The sequence below is a fragment of the Macrobrachium nipponense genome, chromosome 39 (genome assembly GCF_015104395.2).
Source record: "Macrobrachium nipponense isolate FS-2020 chromosome 39, ASM1510439v2, whole genome shotgun sequence".
Lineage (NCBI taxonomy): Eukaryota > Metazoa > Arthropoda > Malacostraca > Decapoda > Palaemonidae > Macrobrachium > Macrobrachium nipponense.
The window spans coordinates 4794956-4820794 of record NC_061099.1 but is presented as its reverse complement, the minus strand read 5'-3'; the positions used below and the strand labels follow the sequence as shown (position 1 = coordinate 4820794).

The following is a 25839-nucleotide window of genomic DNA, read 5'->3' as shown; positions in this document are numbered from 1 at the left end:
AAAAAATAGGCCACGCACAGTTCATAACCCAAAGGTCTACGTAGATCATGCACGTATATAATTATATATAATTATAAACACAACCCTTGTAAAGTAATAGTCTCATGTAACAGCCTACTGTACAATTGTAATCTGAATCTATTCTTTCCCATTTATATACTCCCCGATAATTTCATAAAAAGAATTGCCGAAAAGGTTGTAAGAGTTGACAAAGAGGCAGGTAGAAGTGTACTGATTTTTATTACAGTCCAGGGAATATATATACAGCATGCGGACGGAAATGTGGTCACCGACCGCGAGAGAGTAAACGTGGGTCGGCGAGACCCGATTTGTGTTTCTTGAGAGACATATACAAAATATAAAGTACACAATATGTGGTTATATAAGCTTATACACTGACGGAAAGCCCGCTAAATGCTTTTCTCAGGGGGAAGTGAGAACGCGAATGATGAATTATGTACAGAGAAAATTGTGAATAAGCGTTGTCCTTACAAATACTCCCCCCCTAAGACAATAATTAGGTATGATTGTTGGCTGACTTCTTTGTACTTCGGGTAGTCACTCGCGGAAGCGAGCTGGACGGCGGAGGCGCCCTCGGGTGCGTGATATTAGTTTTTGTGATAGATCCTCGGGGTTTTCCGGGGACGGGATGCCTCCCCTGAGGTAATCCTCGGGGGGTTTCGACCGTCTTTCGAGGGCGGCCGCGGCTACGGGCTAGGAGTTTGGCGATCGAAGGAGTCGCTTTTTTCCGAGGAAGATTGAGGCGCCCTGTGGAATCCGCGTCTGCGAGGTCCTCGTCCATGATGAAGGCTGGTTTCAGCGATCGATTGTGACCCAGTCCTCGCGACCGTTGATGGATAAGAGATATGCCTTGTCAGTGCGTCGTAGGACGCGAAGGGGACCGCGGTAGGGTCTCGTTAGAGGCGGGCGGCGGGCGTCGTCCTACGAAGACGTGCTTGCACGATGATAGGGCCTTCGGGAGGAAACGTTTGTTCTGTCGGAGAAGGTTTTGACGCAGGGCGTGAACTTCCGGCGGATTCCCGAAGCCTGGCGATGGAGACGTCAGCGTCGTCGGCATTGTCGGGAAGAACTCGCCAGGGACTGTTAATGCTCCCCGTATACCTTCTCCGCGGGTGATGCTTCGCCGTTTGCCCGCGGGCAGTCCTGAGACCGAGGAGGACCCACGGTAGTTGGCTCTTCCAATTTTGCGTCGGTGCAGCGCGCCATCAGGGAAGCCTTGATCGAACGTGGACTCTCTCCACCATGCCGTTAGCTGCTGGGTTGTAGGCGGTGGTGGCATGTAGCGACGTTCCCATTAGGCGGGCCAGGGCAGTCCACAACTCCGACAGGAAAACTGGTCCGCGGTCTGTCGTGATTTCGTCTGGCACTCCGAATCGACTGATCCAGCTGGCGAGGAGTGCTTCGGCACATGCTTTCGTGGTCGCCTCCGACATCGGCGTTGCCTCGGGCCATCTGGTGGAGCGATCGATTACCGTCAGGAGGTACCTGGCGCCTTCCGACTGGGGCGGGGGCAGGGGCCAACGACGTCTATGTGGATGTGGCCGAATCTTCGTTCGGTTTCTTGGCTGCGGAAACCCCACCCCCCGCCTGATTCCGTGTGCCGACTGATTTTTTGCTAGTTTTGTTTGGCAAGGCACGCAGGTCCTGGCCCACTCGAGGGAGTCCTTCCGAATTCCATGCCAGACGAACTTCTCCGTCAGGAGGCGCACCGTCGTCCGGCCCGAGGGTCGAAGAGAGTCCGTGTATGACGTCGAACACGGCTTTCCTTCGGGAGGCTGGGATCAGCGGGCGCGGGCGGCCCGTGCTGATGTCGCAGAGGACGTCATGCCTGCGGGTCCGAAAGGCACGTCTTCCCACTTGAGGGCGGTGATAGGCAGTGCGGTATGCGGCAGTTTCCGGGTCGGCAGCCTGGTCCCGGGCGAGGTCTTCGTAGTCGACCCCGAGACGCACGGCGTTGATTTCTATCCTCGATAGGGCGTCTGCCACGGGGTTCTTCTCGCCAGGCACGTACTGGATGGTGCAACCGAACTCTGCGATGGCTGCTAGGTGCCTCTGTTGTCTCGCTGACAAGCGTCGCGCCCGCCTTGGTGAAGGCGTGTACCAAAGGGAGGTGGTCCGTCCTGATCGTAAAGGGGGAGCCCTCGAGGAGTATCGGAAATTCGCACTGCTTGGTACACTGCCAGGAGTTCGCCGGTCGAACGTGCTGTACCTCGTCTCGGCGGCTGATAGTTTTTTGCTGTAGAAGGCGAGTGGCTGGGGCTCGCCCTGGACCACCTGCTCGAGGACAGCCCCGCAGGCGACGTTGCTGGCGTCGGTGGTGAGGCGTAAAGGTGCAGCAGGTCCTTGGTGGCATAATGTCGCCGCTCTGGCGAGGGCCCTCTTCGTCTCGTTGAAAGCCTTCTCTTGTTCGGCCTCCCACGTTAGGGCCTTTGGTTTCCCTTTCAGGACCTGTGTTAGAGGAGACATGGTGCGGGCGGCGGAGGGGATGAATCGGGCGGTAGTAATTGACCATTCCGATGAACTCCTGCAGGACTTGACCGTGGTTGGTGTTTGGGAACTTCTGCACCACGCCTACCTTCGAGGCCATGGGGGGCGCACGCCCGTCGCGGAGATCTCGTGTCCGAGAAGTCCACCTTCTCGGCGCCGAAGGTGCATTTGTCGAAACAAACGGACGACCAGCCCGTTTTCCCTGCAGGCGCTTCAGGACCGCTCGGACGTGATGTAGGTGCTCCTCCAAGGACCTGGAAAAAATCAATATATTCGTCGACGTAGCGACGCAGATGGGCAGGTCCCCCAGGATGCTGTCCATCAGCGCTGGTAAGGTGGCCCCTGCATTCCTCAGGCCGAAGGTTGAGTAATGGAACACGAAGGAGCCAAAAGGCGTGATGATGGCAGTCTTGGGGACATCCTCGGGGTGCACTGGAACCTGGAAATAGGATTTTAAGAGGTCCATTTTTGTGAAGACCTTCGCCCCATGAAGGGCCCCTGTCAAATCCTGCATGTTTGGCAAGGGGTATTGGTCGGGGATTGTAACGAGGTTGAGTCTTCTAGTCTCCGCAGGGCCTCCAGGTGCCGTCAGGTTTCTGTACCATGTGCAGGGGCGACGCCCAAGGGCTCGATGCTTTCTTGCAGATGCCCATACCGTTCCATCTCCGAGAACGCCTGCGTTCGCCTCCTGGAGGCGGCCTGGAGGGAGTCGTCGGAACTTCGCGTGTGTCGGGGGGCCTGTGGTGGCTATGTGGTGGAATATCCCGTGCTTGGGCGGCGTCCCTGCCGCCTGACGAATTCCGGCTTGAAGACTTCGGGGAACTCCTGCAGGAGGTTGCCGTATTTGTGGGGGCGATGGTACAAATTGTAGGGGCGCCCGGGCCTGCTGCTAGTGGAAGGGAAAGGCATGTCCCCGTGTCGAGGAGGCGTTTGCGGCCCCACGTCCACCAGGAGGCCGTTCTGCGCCAGGAAAATCTGCAGCCCCCAGTAGCGGGATCCTGACGTCCGCGATTGTGAATTCCCAGACGTAGTTTTCGCCCCCCCAAGATGGATATCTCGAGGGGCTTCGTGCCGTAGGACGGATGGGGGTCCCGTTTGCGGCGACGAGGGATGTTGTTTTGTCGGGCTCGCGGCTACGGTCTTTTCCTGACGGCGGGAATATCGAGTGCATTGCCCTGTATCTACCAACATCCTCCGGCCGGAGATCGCGTCGCGGACGTAGAACCCTACGGTGTGTGGTTCCGACGCGGCCGTTGCCACGGCGGCCCCTTGGTTTTGTTTGCCGTCGTCGTTTTTTGACTGTTGGAAGGTGCAAGGGCTTTCGCACCTCCTGGCGAATCTCCCGAACCTCCGGTGGAAGCGTCACCAGAGTTTTCACTCGCTGCGTGTGGGAGGACTTCCCTTGGGATATCGGCGCCAATCTCTTGCGTTGGGTCGTCGTCGTCTTCTTCTTCTCTGCGGCCAGGCACACGGAGGATCGGTGGGGGGGGCGGCGAGCTTCGCGGCATTGTTTGACAACGTCAGCTTCTTTGCCTTTTCTATTAGTTCGTCGTCCTCTAGGATGTACGCGTCGGTCAGCTGCTTTCGGACGTCCGGCTCGAGTTGCCGCAGGAATATTTCGCGGCTCAGGCTGATCTCTACCTTTTTTCCGTCGGGGCCTATTTCGGGCAGACGGACGAGGCCCATCACAGTGTCCCAGGCATCTTGGGTGTCGGCGCCGCGCATGGGGTTCGCGACTAAGTCGAGGGCGCGGGCGGCCCTTTCAGCGATAGGCACGGAATAGGCTGTCAAGAGCCTTTCTTTTATCTCGTCGAGCGTGACAAGTCCGATTCGTGCTCGACCGGTCAGCCAGTTAGATATTCGGCCGAGCACCTCTGTCGGGAGAGCCGCTGCGACGAGGTCAGCCTGCAGCACTTTGTTTGTGAGCCCCGCGATCCGGAATTGCCCTTCGGCTCGGAAGAACCAGGAAAACGGGTCAGCCGTTGTGAAGGGGGGCAATTTGAACAGCTTGAGCGGCCGCTGTGTCAGAGTCCGTCGCTGGGGCGGGGGAGGCCCGGGTTTCCCGCGAGGTTTCCCGCGAGGTACTGTTTGCGCCCATTGTCCTCTCTCACAAAAACGGTCGACAGAGTCGTGAATGGCGGGCCAAACCGTTTGAGGAAACGCCTGAACACACCTTGGGCAGGTATGCCGTATTTGAGTCCGTTAGAGGCGTTGGTTTTTTTCCACGGTAGGAGCTTTCAGAGATCTATACTGAGGCGCCGTATGAGTCCGTTAAGATCTCTGAAGGTGAGCGGCGGTAGTGAGTCCTTAATGGCTGAGCCAAACCGCTTGGGTCACCGTCCAAACCGGGTAGGTCACCAGTTGTAAGAGGTTGACAAAGAGGCAGGTAGAAGTGTACTGATTTTTATTACAGTCCAGGGAATATAAATATACTAGCATGCGGACGGAAATGTGGTCACCGACCCGCGAGAGAGTAAACGTGGGTCGGCGAGACCCGATTTGTTTGTTTCTTGAGAGACATAAAATACAAAATATACGTACACAATAGTGGTTATATAAGCTTTATACACTGACGGAAACGCCCGCTGAATGCTTTCTCAGGGGGAAGTGAGAACAACGCGAATGATGAATTATGTACAGAGAAAAATGTGAATAAGCGTTGTCCTTACGAAGTTATTAACTTATTTTACTGTATATTTTTTAAATATCGTTCATTATGTACTTGTGTATATTTGCTAGATGCGCCTGTTTGTATAAACAGGAAAGATTTATAACTAAATACTGTACATTGCAATAATTAAGTACAAACAAGACCATCATACTAAGCTTATCGATAAATATTCACACATATATATACATTTACATACATCATACGTCAGCATACATACACACACACACACACACATACAAGTTCATATGAAAAATAAATAAAAGATAAAACCTAACAAAAGGTACACCCACAAAAAACCTAAAATATCAGCATCTTTAATGCATTATCACAGAGCCCTGAAAGAGTCGGAAATGGCCCTGGCATCAAAATTCAGAGCTCACAAGACTTTTGACAGCGTATTTTTGTAAGCACAGTATTTTTCATTCTCTCGCTTTTGTTGAAAAAGGACGCCTAATGGCTAAAGAGAACAAAAGAGCGGCGTCTTGCGTCATATCCGCATTCTTGGACATATGCTGTTATATTATTTGAGGAATTTAATGCGCTTACACAGCACAGGTTGAGTTTTGTGTGAACCTATATTATTAAAGGGCGAACGCACGTACTTTTGAGAACGTGCACGTGCTAAGACTAGGACCATATAAAAAGGGATGCACGCAACTAAGGACCCCATACACTGAACGATTGTCTGTATCGTTTGCAAAATATTATGTATGGGTTTTTCTGAATGCAAAAGTGGTCTCGGAGCTTCGTGTCTGAACGATCTCAGCGGGAATCTGTCACGAGCAGGTTGCAGGCTTGCGACTTATGTCTGTCATTTACAGGTCGTTCAATGTATGGGTTTATCTGCCGATAAAAACCTATCGCTCACGTCTGTTCTAGAAAGGATGCCATGCCTTCCCGTGATAAAATCTCTGTTCACAGTTCAGAATGAAATCGGTGCGGAGATCGTTCATACTGTCTGTATCAAGATGGAATAACATAAGGTGTGTTCACCGAGGGATCCGATCGCTAATTTCCCTCTCTCAGTGACGTCACTGGACCACATCGACTGGGCGATGCACTTGTCACTCCGTCAGTTGCATTGTTGCAGTTCACGATTATGGGTGTGTATTCCATATTTGGGTGCACTAATAGTTCCAGACAGTATGGGATTTGTTTTCACAGGTTCTCTAAAGACCCCGAGGAGTCCAAAGTATGGATTAATGCATGTAAAAGAAGGGATAATATTAATTTTAAGGATGCCAGGATTTGTTCTGTCCATTTCCGGACAGAAGATTACGAAAGAAATCTTCAATATGAACTGCTACCACAACTTTACCAGAGAAGTTATCACAGATTAAAGAAAACCGCAGTTCTCTCTTTAAATTTACCTGTTAAGGACGTAAAGTCAGGTATGGTTTAACAATTTGTTTACAATCTCATTAGTGCAATTTTTAGTGATATATCTTTGGTTGTAAGTACCTGGACTAAATTCTTGAATTAGTACTAAATTAGATTAGGCCTAGCCTATGCAATGAATGAAGAAATGATCTGATTAAGGCTATCCAATTTTTTTTCTTTGATACTTTCATTTTATGAATGTAAAGTTGATCGAACAGGTGATTAGACCTATGCGTAATGACGTACTTCTGAGTACGTCTCCCTGTGCAGACAATAATTAGGCCTAGACCTTTTATTTCTTAAGAACCCCACTAAAGGATATCGTGGGGTCAGAGTATAGACTGAATTCAAGTGTAGACTGAGGAATTTCTTGTTAAGTAAGAACAACATTTTAAGCAATCACGGTCATAATGTTGCTCCCAATGAAGATAACATGCCATGTATGAGCAATACTAGTGTTATGGAACCAGGTAAGTCTTGGTTTCCAAAACCTCTGAAGAAAGTGACTCCAGTCATGTTGACTTAGAGACTCTGAATTATGTATCTCTGATCATCTCTTGATGAGAATTCCTCAGGAAGGTCTACCTAATGAGCTGGAGGAAGAGGATTTTGTAGATCTTGGGGTAGAGTCTGAATATGGTATAGAAATTGAAGCCTTAAATTATCTGGGAGGTTATATAGCTCATAAGTACAGAAATAAATATCCTTCCTTAAGGATTCCCAGAAATTGAAGGCCTAAACAACGACTGGATCTCCAAATGAGGAGGAAAGTGCTGTTTAGGCCCAGTCCTCAATTTGTCAGTATTGAAAGGAAATGGAATAACTCTTTAAATCTTTTCATGGGAACAGTTGAAACCAGGCGTTGATGGGATTACGAAATTAGTTAATATTTTCAGGGAATTAAACATTGATGCTCCAGAGGAAGTAATGAAGTTCTTTATTAGGTGCCAAATACATTTTAGGATGAAGATATTAAATGCTGAAGGGAAGTCAGAATTTCTTAAAAAAGGTGTAAAGAAAATGAAAAAAATTCTTCAGACTTTTTGGTAAATAAAAGAACAATACGCTAGTTCAATAAAAGTCTGGAAGGTTTTTTTTCATATTCATTCACCCTCGTTACTTTCGTTATTTGTATTCCAACAAGATTATATTCTGTATGGTAAGGTCTTAAATATCTTGATATACTGTGTTTTTAAATGATAGAGAGAGAGAAGAGAGAGAGAGAGATGAGAGAGAGAGAGAGAGAGAGAGAGAGAGAAAGTATTTTCCTGTATGGAAATTGTGAACACCAGCATAGCAACAAATTACTGTCAAAACATACGTAATCATTAAGTGCACTGCACAGTCGACGCGCACCTGTGACGTCACAGTGCGGGAACCGAGCGACCGACGATCTCACCTTATGTTATTCCATCTTGGTCTGTATAGTGTGTGCGTTTGTCGATAATGACAATTGTTCACACAATCGTTCAGTGTATGGGGCCTCAATTCTCAGCAGAATCCATACACAGGGTGGCTGCTCATTTAAATGAGATTCTTCCAGCAACTGAGTCTCAGTTACGTGTGATAGACTAATTTTTCTCAAGTAACAATATCGTCTAATATTGGAAAGTTGATTATTATAATTTTGTTACTAGTATTCAGTAGGCCTATATTAATAATAATTTTGTCACGCTTTTTTCTGTAGGCCTATATCAATTGCAAAGTCTGTCTACATCGTATTAGAGAGAGAGAGAGAGAGAGAGAGAGAGAGAGAGAGAGAGAGAGAGAGAGAGAGAGAGAGAGAGAGAGAGAGAGAGAGATTTTATGGTAATATATGTCAAAGGATATTATTCTTTCTGATATTAGCTAATACAGTCATGTATCAGTAAATGTTAGTATATATTGTATACTTTGTATCAGCGCCAAGTTGCTTCAGTGATTAACATGTATTCTTGTTATGATTTCAATGATACAGTATCAAATTAAGATTAAATGCCAGAATTTTATTGCATATTAAAGATGCATATTTTATACATTCTCATATTGTAATGAAATGTCAGCACGTACTACAAACATTTGGGTTATACACATATACATACTCGCGCACATACATACACATACATATTTTTAAGTATGTCTACGTACGTATGAATGCACAAAAAAACTCATTGTTTAAAACAGAAGATATCTGTGATTACTGTTGCCACAAAGATAGCCTTATAAACGGCAAACACACACACACACACACACACACACACACACACACACGAGTCCAACCCACACAAACACAGGTGAACACAGAGAGAGAGAGAGAAAACAATGCAATGGCCACGTGAAAAACTCTCAAGAGATGCGTTGACGTACACCTCTTATTGTCTCGGCTTCAGGCTCGCGTTCGGCTGCATTGTCACAGCCGTCAGGACAGTCAGCATAATCTTTGGGCTGAGTCACAGATCGACAGCAGGCGCCAGCTATCGGAGAGAGGAGGCAGGATAAAAATAAAATAGACATTGCGGGGGAAAACTTCAATCTTCCATCAGCTGCTGGAATTTGGAGAGACCTCGAGTGCAAATATACAAAAGGCTTGATGTGACACGACATTGATCTGTCTTCTCGTACAGAATATTTGAGAAGGTTACATCACTAGTCGTGAGATTAAAGTGTTAATGAAGATGATAGCAAAGACATTTTTTTATGACATTGAAGAGTATTTTGCCTCCGTAAGATGCTGCGAGGAAAGGCCAGCCTTAACACATGTCCATACCATCTCAATCGCGACTCTGTTATCACCTCTGTCATCTTTACTTAGCCTGCCCTTCTTATTTCGTCATTTTCCAATCCCTCAAGCAGCGATATTCCCATAATCCACCTTAGCATTCTCACCTCTGGTCTCTCAAGCTTTACTGCCTCTTTTCTTCTTCCATGTTTCTGATCTATACATTAATACTGGTATGGTTAAACTATTTTAATAATAATCTAATTTTTACTGAATTTCTTGTTTACTGTCTTCCTGTCCTTAGGCCTACGCCTCTCACGGGAAACGTTTTTTATTTTTAAAGTAAAAATATTTATTAAGCGTAAATAATAGGTAAAAGGATAATATCAGGAATATGACACCTATAGTTGAAAAAATATTGATAATTAAACACGTATTAACCTCTTGTCACAGGCAATAATTCAAAATGGCGTGGGTTAGACTTACAATGCACATCAGCCTAACACTCATCATAGTTTCCTGCATTCCACGCTGTAACTAGTACCAGACTTTTTTTTTTTTTTTTTTTTAATTCCTCTTGCTCAAGAATTTTTTATTTTTTTTTATATTTATTGATGGAAATGCCTTTCAACCAGTGGTGTCATGTTTCCAAGGTTCTACCCACCGATTTGACCCGTGTGAGAATGAGTTGATCCAATAATAAAAATAATACTATAATAATAATAATAATGACCATCTTCTAACCTGTATCGTCTACTATCCAATTTGTAGGCATATACTGAAAAATATTTCAGTGATATTTCAGTGCAAGATTCTCTGTTGCACTGTTACATGGTTATGAGAACCTGAATCTTTTCTGCTTAAAAGAAATCTGCGTAATAAATCTGAAACAACAAATTCCAGTCGATCTATTTTGTTGGTATTAAAATTCGCTCCGAAAATAACTCTGTAAGAACTTTTTATCGGTACTAAAAATTTTACCTTACTGATAATACGAAGGTGGGTTCATCTCTCTTTGGATTCTCACAAGTGGAGACTGGTGTATCGATCATATTTTTTCGTGTGTTGTTCCACATAATAACCTTATTATGTTATAATGAGTTGCGCCATTAAACTGGGCAACCTCGTTAGTTCTTATCCTATTGTCTGAGAGAGGCCCTATTTACGTACTGTTTTTTTTTTTATTACGAGTGGATAAATTACTTAGTATTTTACACAAAGATGACAAATATGTTGCCTCTGAAAACATATATACACACATTATATATAAATAAAAAATATATATATATTTTTTCTATATATATATATATATATCAGGAAAATGAAACACGCACTGACCACAAACAGAGTAAACATTTTATTCACCTATATATTATCATCGTGTTTTGAGACCTTCAGTTCCATGACAATGTATCATAATCGCAATAATTACAAGGAAGTGAACATGAAAAATTCTCAACTGAAAAAAAGATGAAAAAAAAAGGAGTAACTGCCTAGCCCTGCAGTAATAATAATGATAATAATAGTAATAATAATAATAATAATAATAATAATAATAATATAATAATAATAATAATAATAATAATAATGGATACTAATTTTGGTAAACAGTTCAGTCTTTCTGATTTTCGCCGCTTCTGAAAGTTTCGTGTTGGTAAATTTATGGGTAGATGTTTGGGTAACTTTACGGGTAAATTTATGGGTAAATGTATGGGTTAAATCATGGGTAAATTAGTGTATTAGGCCTATCAGAGAACCTAATAATCATACAGAGACAGTTCCCAGGCTGAGATCCTTAAGAGAATAATACATTTTTCACGTTGAGATCTTAATTCTTTCTGAGGGAAATAGCTGAGATAATAATGGATAGCGTTACTTTATTGTTACTTTATTATTATTATTATTACATATATATAATATATATATATATATATATATATATATATATATATATATATATATATTATATATATATACTTTGTATGCGTGTGTGTGTGCATTCCTGTCTCTGGTTACGCGTGGTGTTTTCAAGTCGGTTATTGAATTTAGCTAATAAGCCCATCCAATAAGGATACCTGCGCATGCGCGCGTACAGTCATGGGGGCGACATCTAGGAACGAGTCAAAATGTACCCTGGCTCTCTCTCTCTATCTCTCTCTGAAGCGGTGAATAACATCGAAATTTACTGATCAAATCAACAAACAAGATCGACTCTGAATGAAGTTAACATCTGCCAAGGAAGTTGTAAAAACAAAATTGATTAGGTTGACTTACATGAGCTTAGAAGCCACCCTAGATTGAGAGATGGAGAAAGTTGAAACTAGATAATCAGGAATAACTTTAAAAAATCGACTCTGATTAACATTTGTCAAGGAAGTCGAAAATTAAAAAAAAAACTGATAAGATAAAAGCAACCCTGGATTGAGAGTTGGAGAAAGGGGAAACTAGATAATTAAGGAATAACTAAAAAAATAAATCGACTCTATATCTAAATAAGATTAACATTTGCCAAGGAAGTAAAAAAAATACCTGATAAGGTAAAAGTCACCTTGGATTGAGAGTTGGGGAAATGGAAAGTTAAGATAATTAAGGAATAACTAAGTGCACCACACGAGGATGAATGGAAGAAAGACAAAAAAAGGGACCTACATTAACATATATAAAAATTCAGACATTTGAAAATTAATAAGTAACCAGCGCTCTAAACCTATGAAGGGTCAGTAGGCTTGGAGGATTAGACAATGTATTGTATAACTTAAAAAAATAATTAAATTGTAAATACATAAATCTTGGGCCAATAGGCTTGAAAAAATAATTGTAATTACATACAACTTGGGTCAGTAGGCTTGAAGATTACACAGTGTATTGTCAACTCAAAAAAAAAAAAAAAAAAAAACTCAAGATAAAAACATACACACCCCGTTGATGACTAATTAATCAATAATCATTTGGCTTTCTCTGGCGTCACCCTGTTGACAATACTGAGGACAACAAAAACAGTCATGGGTTGAAAGTGGCGATCTTACACTAAATAGAATTTCGACCACAACACCGATTGGAGTTTAACCAGAGACAAATATATTTCAGAAGACATATATTATATAATATTATTATTATTTTTCTGTGTTTTTTCTCTTTCTATTACTGAAGGTATCCTGCGTAGTTCTGCGCGGAGGAGGTTCCTGAAGACTGGGAGGTCCTCTGGCGGAGGCGTCGACCCAGGATGGAGAGCTGGAGGAGAAAGTAGAAAGAAAGGGTAGAAAGTTTTTTTTTTTTTTTTACGTGGAAATCACTCTTCAATGAATTATGCTTAAGATGACAACCAAAGACGGTCTGTCATTGTGCTGTTTATCGACACGATAATAATTCACCTTAAAAAAAATGCAAGGAACACAAGAAATATATGAAAATAAGCCAAGAGTGTTTGCGAAAATAACTGCAAAATGAAAAAAATAAGGAAAAATAAGAAAAAGCAGAGCTGAAAGCAAGGAAAATCAATTTCCAAAGATGGCATGCAGCAAAAAGTCTTCGAAATAATTTTAAAAAAATGAACAAGGTAGAAGTCATTTTAAATAAGAAAAAAAAAAACATTTGCAAAAAATGAAAAAAAAAATGCAACAAATAAAAAAAACATTTAAAACAAATGAAAAAACATTTGCAATAAATGAAAATGGAAAAAAACATTTGCAACAAATGAAAAAAAAACATTTACAATAAATGAAAATCAAAATTATTTCAAAAAAATGAATGCCGAATAAAAACGGGCATTAAAAATACTAAATAAACAAATTAAGCATAAAGCCTGCAGATATGTCTCAAAGACAAAGACATGAAACTCACGATATTAAGCAAAACCAAAAAAATAAACCTTTAGAGATTTAAAATGTTAGCTAATATTCCCACGAAGATGATGCCTTTCCATAAAACTGAAAAGTGGCTAAAAAAAAAGTACTGTAAGCCAGCTTCAAGGACTGGTAACTTGAACGTTGTCAGAGATGCGATTGAACTTTACAATTCTGAGAGTCTGTCTCGTCACATCTTTCAAACCTGCATCTGAGATGTCCTTTTAGATGGTGTCAAGCACCGTCAGTATTTACTGTCAGTTTCTGAAGCCAACTTCGGACACAACTGACCCTTGAAAGGTTCACTCACAGATGAAGTTGAATGAGTAATATACAGAGATATTCTTCACTAAGTAGTATAATGAATAAGTATACTGAACAGTATGCAGAAATATTCTTCACTAAGTAGTATAATGAGAAAGTATACAGAGCAGTATGCAGAAATATATTTCACTAAGTAGTATGATAAGTAATTATATTGAGCAGTATGCAGATATATTCTTCACTAAGTAGTATAATGAGTAACTACATTGATCAGTATGCAGAAATATTTTTCACTAAGTAGTATAATGAGTAAGTATATTGACCAGCCGACAGAAATATTCTTCATTAAATAGTATAATGAGTAAGTATATAGAGCAGTATGTAGAAATATTCTTCACTAAGTAGTATAATGAGAAAGTATATTGAGCAGTATGCAGAAATATTCTTGTAGTATATATAGTATATGAGTAAGTATATTGAGCAGTATGCGGAAATATTCTTCATTAAAATAGTATAATGAGTAAGTATATAGAGCAGTATGCAGAAATATTCTTCACTAAGTAGTATAATGAGTAAGTATATTGAGCAGTATGCAGAAATATTCTTCACTAAGTAGTATAATGAGTAAGTATATTGAGCAGTATGCAGAAATATTCTTGCACTAAGTAGTATATACAATATGAGTAAGTATATTGACCAGCCTACAGAAATATTCTTCATTAAGTAGCATAATGAGTAAGTATATTGAGCAGTGTGCAAGAATATTCTTCACTAAGTAACTAACGTCACCTTTTCAAAACATAAAACTAACTTGACGGCGGAAGCAATATATATATATAGATATATATATAATATATATATTATATATACACACACATGTTAAAATATAGCTATGGATGTGTGTGTGTGTTGTATAGATTCTCTCTTTCTCTCTCATGTCTTTCGTACAAGTATTTCGGCTGCAATTCCAGCTGGCTTAATTAACTATCTACGCCACATAAATTAAGCAACCGGCAAATATTTGGCGGCCAATTAATTAGGGTAATGGAAATTTATTGTTATACGCTAGATACTTTGAGTCTATAAGAAGAGAGAGAGAGAGAGAGAGAGAGAGAGAGAGAGAGAGAGATAGAGAGAGAGAGAGAGAGAGAGAGAGAGAGAGAGAGAGAGAGAGAGAGAATTAAACTCCCTCTCCTATTAATCTGGCGCAGTCTCTTCCTCGATGCAGAAGACAAGCATATTTTTTTAGGTCTTATCTGGCTATTATTATTATTATTATTATTATTATTATTATTATTATTATTATTATTATTGCTCTCATCACAGTCCTCTAATTCGACTGGGTGGTATTTATAGTGTGGGGTTCCGGGTTGCATCCTGCCTCCTTAGCAGTCCATCACTTTTCTTACTATGTGTGCCGTTTCTAGGATCACACTCTTCTGCATGAGCCCTGGAGCTACTTCAGCCTCTAGGTTTTCTAGATTCCTTTTCAGGGATCTTGGGATCGTGCCTAGAGCTCCTATGATTATGGGTACGATTTCCACTGGCATATCCCATATCCTTCTTATTTCTATTTTCAGATCTTGATACTTATCCATTTTTTCCCTCTCTTTCTCTTCAACTCTGGTGTCCCATGGTATTGCGACATCAATGAGTGATACTTTCTTCTTGACTTTGTCAATCAACGTCACGTCTGGTCTGTTTGCACGTATCACCCTATCCGTTCTGATACCATAGTCCCAGAGGATCTTTGCCTGATCGTTTTCTATCACTCCTTCAGGTTGGTGCTCGTACCACTTATTACTGCAAGGTAGCTGATGCTTCTTGCACAGGCTCCAGTGGAGGGCTTTTGCCACTGAATCATGCCTCTTTTTGTACTGGTTCTGTGCAAGTGCCGGGCATTCGCTTGCTATGTGGTTTATGGTTTCACTTTTCGTATTGCACTTCCTACATATGGGAGAGATGTTATTTCCGTCTATCGTTCTTTGAATATATCTGGTTCTTAGGGCCTGATCTTGTGCCGCTGTTATCATTCCTTCAGTTTCCTTCTTTAGCTCTCCCCTCTGTAGCCATTGCCAATTGTCATCGCTGGCTAGTTCTTTAGTCTGTCTCATGTATTGTCCGTGCATTGGTTTGTTGTGCCAGTCCTCTGTTCTGTCTGTCATTCTCCTGCCTCTGTATATTTCTGGGTCTTCGTCTACTTTTATTAGTCCTTCTTCCCATGCACTCTTTAGCCACTCGTCTTCACTGGTTTTCAGATATTGCCCCAGTGCTCTGTTTTCGATGTTTACGCAGTCCTCTATACTTAGTAGTCCTCTCCCTCCTTCCTTTCGTGTTATGTATAGTCTGTCCGTATTTGCTCTTGGGTGTAGTGCTTTGTGTATTGTCATATGTTTCCTGGTTTTCTGATCTATGCTGCGGAGTTCTGCCTTCGTCCATTCCACTATTCCTGCGCTGTATCTGATTACTGGCACTGCCCATGTGTTTAAGGCTTTTATCATATTTCCGGCGTTGAGTTTTGACTTGAGTATCGCCTTGAGTCTCTGCATATATTCTTTCCTGATCGTGTCCTTCATCTCTTGGTGTTTTATATCCCCTCCTTCCATTATTCCCAGGTATTTGTATCCTGTCTCATCTATGTGTTTGATGTTGCTCCCATCTGGTAGCTTTATCCCTTCAGTTCTCGTTACTTTGCCTTTTTGTATGTTGACTAAGGCGCATTTTTCTATTCCAAACTCCATCCTGATGTCCCCAGATACAATCCTTACAGTCTGGATTAGGGTATCTATTTCCTTGATGCTCTTACCATACAGCTTGATGTCGTCCATGAACATCATATTATTATTATTATTATTATTATTATTATTATTATTATTATTATTATTAATTACTCAGACGATGAACACTATTCATATGTTACAATCCCACAAAAGGGACCACTGACTTGAAATTCAAGCTGCCAAAGAATATGATGGTGTTCATTAGGAAGATGGAGGAGAAGGTAAAGAGAAATACAGAAAGAAGAGATCCAGCTCATTAAAAAAAATTAATTAATAAAATAATAAAACAGTTAAAAATATATTAAAAAGCTAGCATGAGGGCAGTATGTACAAAGTAATGACAACGGTAAACCGTTCTAGTCCCCTCTTCGCGACACAGAGAAGTCGCAAGAAGACATCTTGCTGTTGAAATGATGTCACTAAGATCGTGTGACTTCTTCTATGGTGTTTTTACGTTGCATGGAACCAGTGGGTTATTCAGCAACGGGACCAAGGGCTCTACGTGACTTCCGAACCACGCCGAGGGTGACCTTCTATCACCAGAAATACATATCTCTAACCCCTCAATGGAATACCAGAGAATCGAACTCGCGGCCACCGAGGTGGCATACCAAGACCATACCGATCACGCCACTGAGGCGCTCACTAAGATCGTGTGAGAACAGAATACAGAATACAGAATTCAGGCCAAAGGCCGAGAAAGCGCTTGTAGGACCTATGAGGTCATTCAGCGCTGAAAGGGAAATTGAGAGTGGAAAGATTTTCAAGGTGTAGCTAATAAGAATGAAACCTTCTGCAGCTGCACTGTGAAACAATCGTTAGGAGAGGGTTGAGGTAAGTAGGGTGGAAGAAAGTGAATATAAAAGGAAGTGCAGTTAAAGGAATGAATGGGGCTGAAGCGGGGAAGGCACTCTTTAAAGAACCTAAAGTAATGTCTACGGTGATTAAATAACGTGTTTGGATAGTGTCACTCATATCAAGCGACGATGCAATGCATTGCTATCTAATGCTACTCTTCTTGCATTTTAATACTTTTTTATCAATTTAATTTACTAATTTATTTTTCCGTTTTATAAAGTGAAATCTCTTCTTTCTGTATTTCCCTTGGCCTTCTCTCAGTTCCTTAATGAACACCATATTCCTTGAATTTCTTGTTGGACGAGTAGGTTACGTGCTCGCCAACCAATTCGGTAGTCGCGAGTTCGATTGCCCGCTCTGCCAACGTTGAATCAGGGGAATTATTTATTTCTGGTGATTAGAAATTCATTTCTCGATATAATGTGGTTCGGATCCCACAATAAGCTGTAGGTCTCGTTGCTAAGTAACCAGTTGGTTCCTATCCATGTAAAAAATATCTAATCCTTCGGGCCAGCCCTAGGTGAGCTGTTAATTAACCAGCTCAGTTGTCGGGTAAAACTAAGATATACTTTTTTTTTCACCACATTCTTTGGATGCTTGAATTTCAAGTCAAAGGCCCCTTTAGTGGACTTGTTCCAAATGAATAAGTTTCATATTCTAAATAATAATAATAATAATAATAATAATAATAATAATAATAATAATAATGTAGTTCCACTGACCCTATCTCAGAGCTCAGCTTACTGTAGAGGCTAATCAGTTTACCATGTCCTACATGTAGACAGAGGTATGCACACACCTATACAAGCCAGTGAAAGCAAGTACACAAAAACAAATACACACAAACACACACACACACACACGTTATTTTCCCAAATAATATCTCGCATTACATTAAATACCTTATGAAATTCACTTCTAAGCTTTACCAACGGTATACCAAAGCTTGTAGCATCCCCAACTGTCGGAAACCAAGGCTTACCCAGTTGCGGACGTTGGCAATGATTTCGGGGCTGGAGACGGCTGGCTCGTCCAATGACAGGGCTTCTTCCTGGGCCTTCACTTCCAGAGGAGAGAGTTGATTGGCTGCTGGGTAGAGGGGCCCGGCCTCCAGAGCCGGGTATTGGTCGCCATTTCTCTTGCCGTGGGCCCCGAAGCAGGAGTGGCCGTACTGGGAGCAGGATCCTAAGAGCAGAAGGAAGACAGCAGGATTAGAAATAAATAAATAAATATATATATATATATATATATATATATATATTTATATATAACATATGATATATGTATATATATAAACGAACAAATAATAATGAGTCAGAAATCTTTATAATGGTATGAAATTGTTTTAATTGTCCCTGTTTCCTTGTATGCTCAAATCAGAAATACTATAGTTGAATCTATGTGCCTAACTATATATATATATATATATATATATATATATATATATATATATATATATATATATATGTTGCTACTTTTGTAACGCATATTTCCTCTCTTTGACTGTATGAATTGATATGAAAAATGTTTGCAACATTTTCAGATTCCTTATTTAGCTTAGAGTAATAGTGTGTTCTAAAAATATATGTTCAGATTTCACATAATATAATTTTAAAAAGTTAAGATTATAACATAGAATGTGAAAAGAGAGAGAGATTAACATTGTCTGTTCCAAGCTAGAATTTGTTTCCATAACTTACCATCGCTCAAGATAAGGGGAGCTTGAGGTCTCTGTTTTGTTTTCATAACATGTCAACACCTCTGATAAGGGAGTTCTGTTTGGAACATGTAGAGCATACAACGTACAGGACTGGTTTCAAACGTGCATGTCTTTGCCGAATAATCACGTGGAAGGATTGCATCATCTTTTCGTAAGATTGTTCTAGAACCTTCTATTTAAGCATACGTCATCTTTGGAAAATGATGTCATTTAGTTTTGCTTTCTTTGTAAATCATTATTCCTTTCACATTAAAATACAGTTATCATCTTAAATCACGTAATAATAAATGTTATTTATGATTGTAATTTCAATTTCTCTTTAGATATTGTTTTGAAAGAGAATTTTTATGAAAGTAACTGTTTCTCGGCCCCAAAACGTTTTGTGCGACGAAATCCACTGTTCAGTTTCCATACGAAAGAAAATTTCATTCTGACTTAGAACCTCATTGCGTTTGGGTCTCTCTCTCTCTCTCTCTCTCTCTCTCTCTCTCTCTCTCTCTCTCTCTCTCTCTCTCTCTCTCTCTCTCTCTCTCTCTCTCTCTCCACTTTTGATTTCATATTAACGTAAAAATTTTATACTTAATGAATGGTCACTCGTGAATTTTAGATTCTGTATTTCTTAGTTATTTAGTATTATTTAGTGCTTATTGTGGAATCTGAACAAACATTGTACAAGTGTGTAACGGCACCTTTTCTTTTTTGAAATATTGTGAATGGTGAAATTTTTGAACTAGCTGCAGCAGAAACAATTGGTACCAAGATAATGTTTTATTACTAGGTTTATTAGTTGCAACTAATAGTTACAGTGGTTTCATAAAACAATTTTAAATTTTTTACACATTGAAAATTTTTATTTTGTGTTTGTTTCATTTGAAGTGAAATTTTTGTGCATTTATCCATTTTTCTTATTGAGGTGAATTTTTTTGCATTTGTCCATTTTTCTTATTGACGTATGTATTTTTTTTATATCTTCTGTGTGATTAATGCTTTTTGCAATTTTGATATTTTTCACCTTTTTCTCTGTTTTCATTTGCATTCACAATTTGATTGACTTAATTGTTTTCAATAATTAATCGTTGCACATTTAATTGAATTCAACACTTGTGAATTAATTTGCATTTACTTTTTATTCTATTCAAGTTTCATTGTTGTTTAGCACTTGTGAATTAATTTCCAAATTTTAACTATTGCCTATCACTTTTGAATTTCGATTAATTAATCTATTTTCTTGATTTTTGTGATAAATTAATATTTTGGTTTAATTTTACTTAACTAATTCAAGAATTAATTAAACTTTGCATTATTTTCCAGTAACAGTTAATTTCCCTGATATTGTGAATTTCGCTTATAAATTTTGAATTTGATAATAAATTTTTGTATTTAAAATTTTTATAAGTGCTTTCTTTTTCAGCATTATATATAAGTATATTTTTGTATAGGTAGAAACAGAGTGGTAATTGAGCTGTTTTCCTTCAATTTACTTGAAGTGAGTTAGAACCAGGGAAGTACTTAGACTTTTGAAATCAGGGAAATACTTAAACTTTCAAAGTTGTTGATGGAGTGATGCCCTTTATTTAATTTCATTACATATAAGATTACCTCACACCTGTTTTGATGAACTTAGTCTGATTTTCTGCAATACTGGTAAGTTGTTTAAGGGATCACTGTTGCCTTTAGAGTATTCAGTCGTATTTTACCTGTGATGAAGGTTCAGGTGTCTGGCTGTGGTGAGGTAACAATTAATGATTGGTAAGTGAAGTAACCAGATACTTGGCACTTCGTCACTATATATATATATATATATATATATATATATATATATATATATATATGTGTGTGTGTGTGTGTGTGTGTGTGTGTGTGTATATATATATATATATATATATATATATTATATATATATACATATATGAATATATATAATCCCTCTAACATTTGATTCTTTTATCTAACATCACCGCAGGTGGAAAAGTCAGTCCTTTGTCAATAGCTGGGAAATAAAATGTCAAAACCGAAGACAAAGTACGATATTTAATCCAACGCTTTAAATTTCCCAAACCCGGGTGAATGGGTGAGCCGACGGGAATGGCTCGTTCAAAACAGCGACCCCGATTACGTATTATGCCCAGAAGGAGGAGGAGGAGGAAATTTGAAAAAATTGCGAGAAAAATAGAAAGCACGTACTCGAGGCACCTTTATTAGCATTTAACTAGAGCACTCAAGTCCCCTAACAACGACCCCGACTACGCGTTAAGCTAAGAAGAAGAAGAAGAAGAAGGAAGCGCTTTCAAAGCCTCAGGTAAAAAGAGAAAGCAAGTACTCAATCTCTCAAGAAGCCAACAATAATCGCCCCTCGAGGCAGCCTCCTCATTAGCCATTTGGCTGGAGCCCTCGAGTCCCCTCAGCGAGTCCAGGTGGAGACGCCGGAATCCCCGAAGCCTCCTCAAGCAGTCGGGATGTAAACACAACGAGGACTTTCAACCGAAACGTTCAGGTCAATTAAGGGGTTAGGAGATGGGAGCTAATATTCAGACTTTTCTGAATCGAAGAGGGAAATATCATTCTTAATTTTTTTTTCTTTGGTGTCTTTTTTTTTCTTTACTGAATCGTAGTATGATGTGCGTCGTACCATTCAGACTTGATCAACACTAGGGTCTTCTACCATACGTGAGATTTCCACGTGTGCACAGTAGTTATGTATGTTTCCAGTATGTAAAATATACATTCGTACATAAACAGACATGAATATTTTCTTCTGTGTTCACACTGGCTGTACATCTAGAAAATTTGTGTTTATACATACATACAAAGTATACATATATACATATATATATTGTGTAAGTGATAATGTTTATGTTATAGTATATATATATATATATATATAGATATATATATGATATATATTATATATATATATAACACCTGTCAAACCGACATACTTTACACTAGATGGGACAAACCAACTCTCACTGACGTACATATATACGTACAAACACACATCGCCCATACAAACAGAAAGTGCAAAATCAACACTTTTCACAGCATGATTTCCAATACGACACTAATACGAATTATCACGCCATGCAGACGCGACATAGAAAATGGAAGCAGGGTTGCCGGACATTGGTAGACGAGGGGAGACTTCTGCATCCTTGACTTTCCCCTTAGCGGACAAACGGTCACATTTCGAGCCGACAGTAACCGCTGATGAAACGCAAGGCTTCTGGGGGCCCTTTGTTATCGGGAGGTCCTACCAATGCCACAGGAGGGCGCCTTTCCTTCATTCCGGGTGGTGGTGGTGGGTGTCCCCGAGCCGCCATACGAGACGAGTGAAGTCTAAAGAGAGACATGAGACGGAATCTGATTGCAAAATGGAATTCGTCAATTTGCAAATGATTTAACATTCGCAAATGCCGTTGGGGAATATCTACATCTTCAAGGCATTAATATATATATATATATATATATATATATATATATATATATATATATATATATTACACACACATCATATATATATATATATATTATATATATATATATACACACACACACACACATATATATATTATATAAATATACTATTAATATATGTTATATTTGTATATGATATATATATATATATAGATATAATATATATATACAAATATATATAATTATATACAATAATAAATCAAAACGCTGACACCTGGGACGTGGGTTTGAGACCTGCTGCCGGACATCGGAACTTACTTCATATTTCTTGCATGTGGATGTAAGAATTTTTTTTTATTTATATTTATTTATTTAATATATTTATTTATTAATTTTTTAGTGATAAGCGCATCCAAAGAGTGCGAAGATTTCGAGAAGTTAAGAGGGCATTGGGGCTATTACAATTATACATACCCATATACACACACACACACACATACACAGACAGTATATATACACTCTTGTTTTAATTTAAATCGCTGCTGAATTTTAAAAAGAAAACACGATCTCACTTTAAAAAATGTCCTTACGGTAGAAAACAATTCCATAATTATATCTGCTTCCCTTTTTCCATCTACCTCAGTGACGGTATCTGATTGCACATTTTATTTCTATGAATCAGAAGCTCTGGTCTTAACTTCCATTCACGATACTTCCCACAAGAGAGAATAAATATAGTCTTATTCTTATTTTCCACTGCCGCTTTCAATCACCTGTTTCCCAATTCAACCGTTATTTTGCTTGTTTATTTTCTTACGCAAATCACACCCTTTCTGAAGCACGACCAAACACCCTAAATTAACCCTTAAAACTGAAAACCAAAATTTAGGACAAAGTCCAAGCACTGGGGCCTATAAGGTTATTCAGCGCTGAATCGGAGATTGACAGTAAACGGGTTGAAAGGTGTATAACAGGAGGAAAACTGTTAGAACAGGGTGGAAAGTAAGTCGGAAGAAAGAGAATATGAAAGGAGCTACAGTAAAAGGAACAAAAGGGGTTGCAGCTAGGGGCCAAAGGCACGCTGCAAAGAACCTTCAGTGCACCGCATGAGGTACACCGATGACACTAACCGCGTACAGGCCACAGAAATTTTACGATGACATCCCAACAGAGTGTTTGTTCTCCTTTCCCTTGCGAAGCGATTGAAACAAACGCCCCAGCGAGCACTCACAAACGCAACAAACCCTCCTGCAGACGAAGGCTTGACGCAAAAGCCCTTTATCTGTTGCTATCAGAGGCGCGGGGCCATTTGGGCCTCTTAAGCCCTCATTAGAGGTCATAAAAGCGAGGATAAGGCGGGCTAATCACACACACACACACACACCTCGCTGCTTAATGCACTTCCCCGGCACACCGAAATACGTTTACGGTTTCTGCTTGCTTGTGATGGGAAGGAAAGTGGAAGCGAAGAGAAAATAACAGGGAAAAGAGGCAGGTTCATATTAGAAGGGGCGTCCGACTGACAGAAAGGAAACGAGAGGGATGTTCCTGTTGCCAGACAGACATACATTTCTGATGAGAGGAATGGAATGGAAGATAAGTTCTGGCCAGATGAGAGGAATGGAATGGAATATAAATTTCTGGCCAAAGGCAAAACACTGGGACGTACGAGGTCATTCAGCGCTGAAAGGAAAATTGAGTGTAAGAAGCTTTGAAGGTGTAACAGGAGTATAACCTCACAGCAGTTGCACTATGAAACAACTGTTAAGCGAGGACTGAGGAAAGTAAGACGGAGGAAAGGGAATATGAACTGAGGTATAGTAAAAGGAATGTAAGGGGTCGCAGCTAGGGGTCGAAGGGACGCTGCGAAGAACCTGAAGTCATACCACAGTGATAAAAACTGAAATATGGTAACCAAACTTCAGTAACTATAAGACGGTTTAAATGATTAAATATAGGCACCAACGTACCAATAAAATGATAAAAATGTATGCTTGAGAGGATTTTATCCTGAAAATAGCTACAAGGACATCGTTCAGCCAGCTACCAAAACTGGTTTAAGATTTCATTAATTGAAACTTTAATATTAAAAGAATGGTCTTAGGGACCTATGATTTCAGCCCGGAAATATATACGAAGGCCATAACACCGCATCTCTGTCGAGCGTCTGCATACCTCTAAATCACTGAGCCACTTACAAAATCCACTGATAATACCCAGAAAGTGGAATTTCTGCGTACCTCTAAATCGTACAACCGCTGATAAAGCGGAGTACGCTTTCATAAAACGACCTCCGTTAGGAGCGTAAACGTGGTTCCTACACGAATGAAAAAAAAAAAAAAAAAAAAAAAGAGGAAAGTTTCAGGATACAGCCAGGTAACTACAGCGATCTTTCTCTCGCATCCTCCGCCTGCCCAAAGACTAGCAATTTCACGCCGGTTCTGCCCAATTTGCGGGGGCGCCACAGTTACTCACCTGCGCTCTATACCTGGACGTGTGGTATTAAGGGGGATTAGCAGACTCAAACAATACTGCGCTGGAAGGGATGAATGCCTCCATCGAGAGAGAGAGAGAGAGAGAGAGAGAGAGAGAGAGAGAGAGAGAGAGAGAGAGAGAGAGTGCATCATATAAAGTGAATTCTTTCAAAACTGCCCAAAAAATTATAGAAATCTTTATTGACAAAAAAAGTCATGGATGGACAACACAGCATATGAGAGAGAGAGAGAGAGAGAGAGAGAAGAGAGAGAGAGAGAGAGAGAGAGCATGAAAAATATATTCACCAAAAATCGTTTTTTTCAAAATTATACAAATATCAAGCAATATCTGACGAAGAATTAGATAAATGTTTTTGACGAAAAGCCTGAAAGAGAGAGAGAGAGAGAGAGAGAGAGAGAGAGAGAGAGAGAGAGAGAGAGAGAGAGAGAGAGAGAGAGAGATATTTTTGAGGTTGTATATTAATCGGACCCCTTGGTCCATTCGGTGGTCCATTTACCAATTTCCTGTCTCACTTCCGGTCCACCACCCATCTCTTACTCCCACCCTATCCCAAATTTCAGGGAATGGTCACAAATGCTGTTGTATATGAATAAAATGTAAAGAATAATTTTTGGTTAAGGGCAATTCTCATAGCCCTAATCTCTCTCTCTCTCTCTCTCTCTCTCTCTTTAGCGTCAGTGACCATAAATGTTGTGACCAGTGTACATTATATTTCATATATATATAAATACTATATATATATATATATATATAATATATTATATTATATATATATATATATATGTATATATATATTTATTTTTTTTTTATATAACATATATATATATATATATATATATATCTATATATATATATATTATATATCATAACATATATATACTTATATATATATATATATATATAAGATATGCTTAAGGTCACAATTAACTGTAAACTTAAAAATAGACTATAATATAGGTAGTACTGCTCTCTCTCTCTCTCTCTCTCTCTCTCTCTCTCTCTCTCTCTCTCTCTCTCTCTCTCAATGAGAGAAACATTTCCAGCAAAACGGTTGGAATATTTACGAACACACTAGATATTCAATTTTGCATAATTCCTTCTATTGTTGGATAAAGAAAAAAATCATTTGTAGCTTACAAGAAAGTAATTTCTTATTATAAAGTAATTTCTAGATAATTTCTATATCATGTAAATGGTAAAAAAAATTA

The 25839-nt window shown here is 39.9% G+C and overlaps 1 protein-coding gene across 1 annotated transcript in view; it reads right to left on the bottom strand.

The window, feature by feature from the left end:
• Positions 1-11715: 11715 nt before the first annotated feature.
• Positions 11716-25839, bottom strand: part of LOC135210056 (uncharacterized) — a 129746-nt gene continuing 115622 nt past the window's right edge. Inside the window, exons 2-3 of the mRNA XM_064242848.1 lie at positions 17984-18186; positions 11716-12488 (exon numbers count right to left, since the gene is read on the bottom strand). Of these exons, the coding sequence (XP_064098918.1) occupies positions 12399-12488; positions 17984-18186 (293 nt within the window). The 3' untranslated portion in view covers positions 11716-12398. The remainder of the gene's footprint in view (positions 12489-17983; positions 18187-25839) is intronic.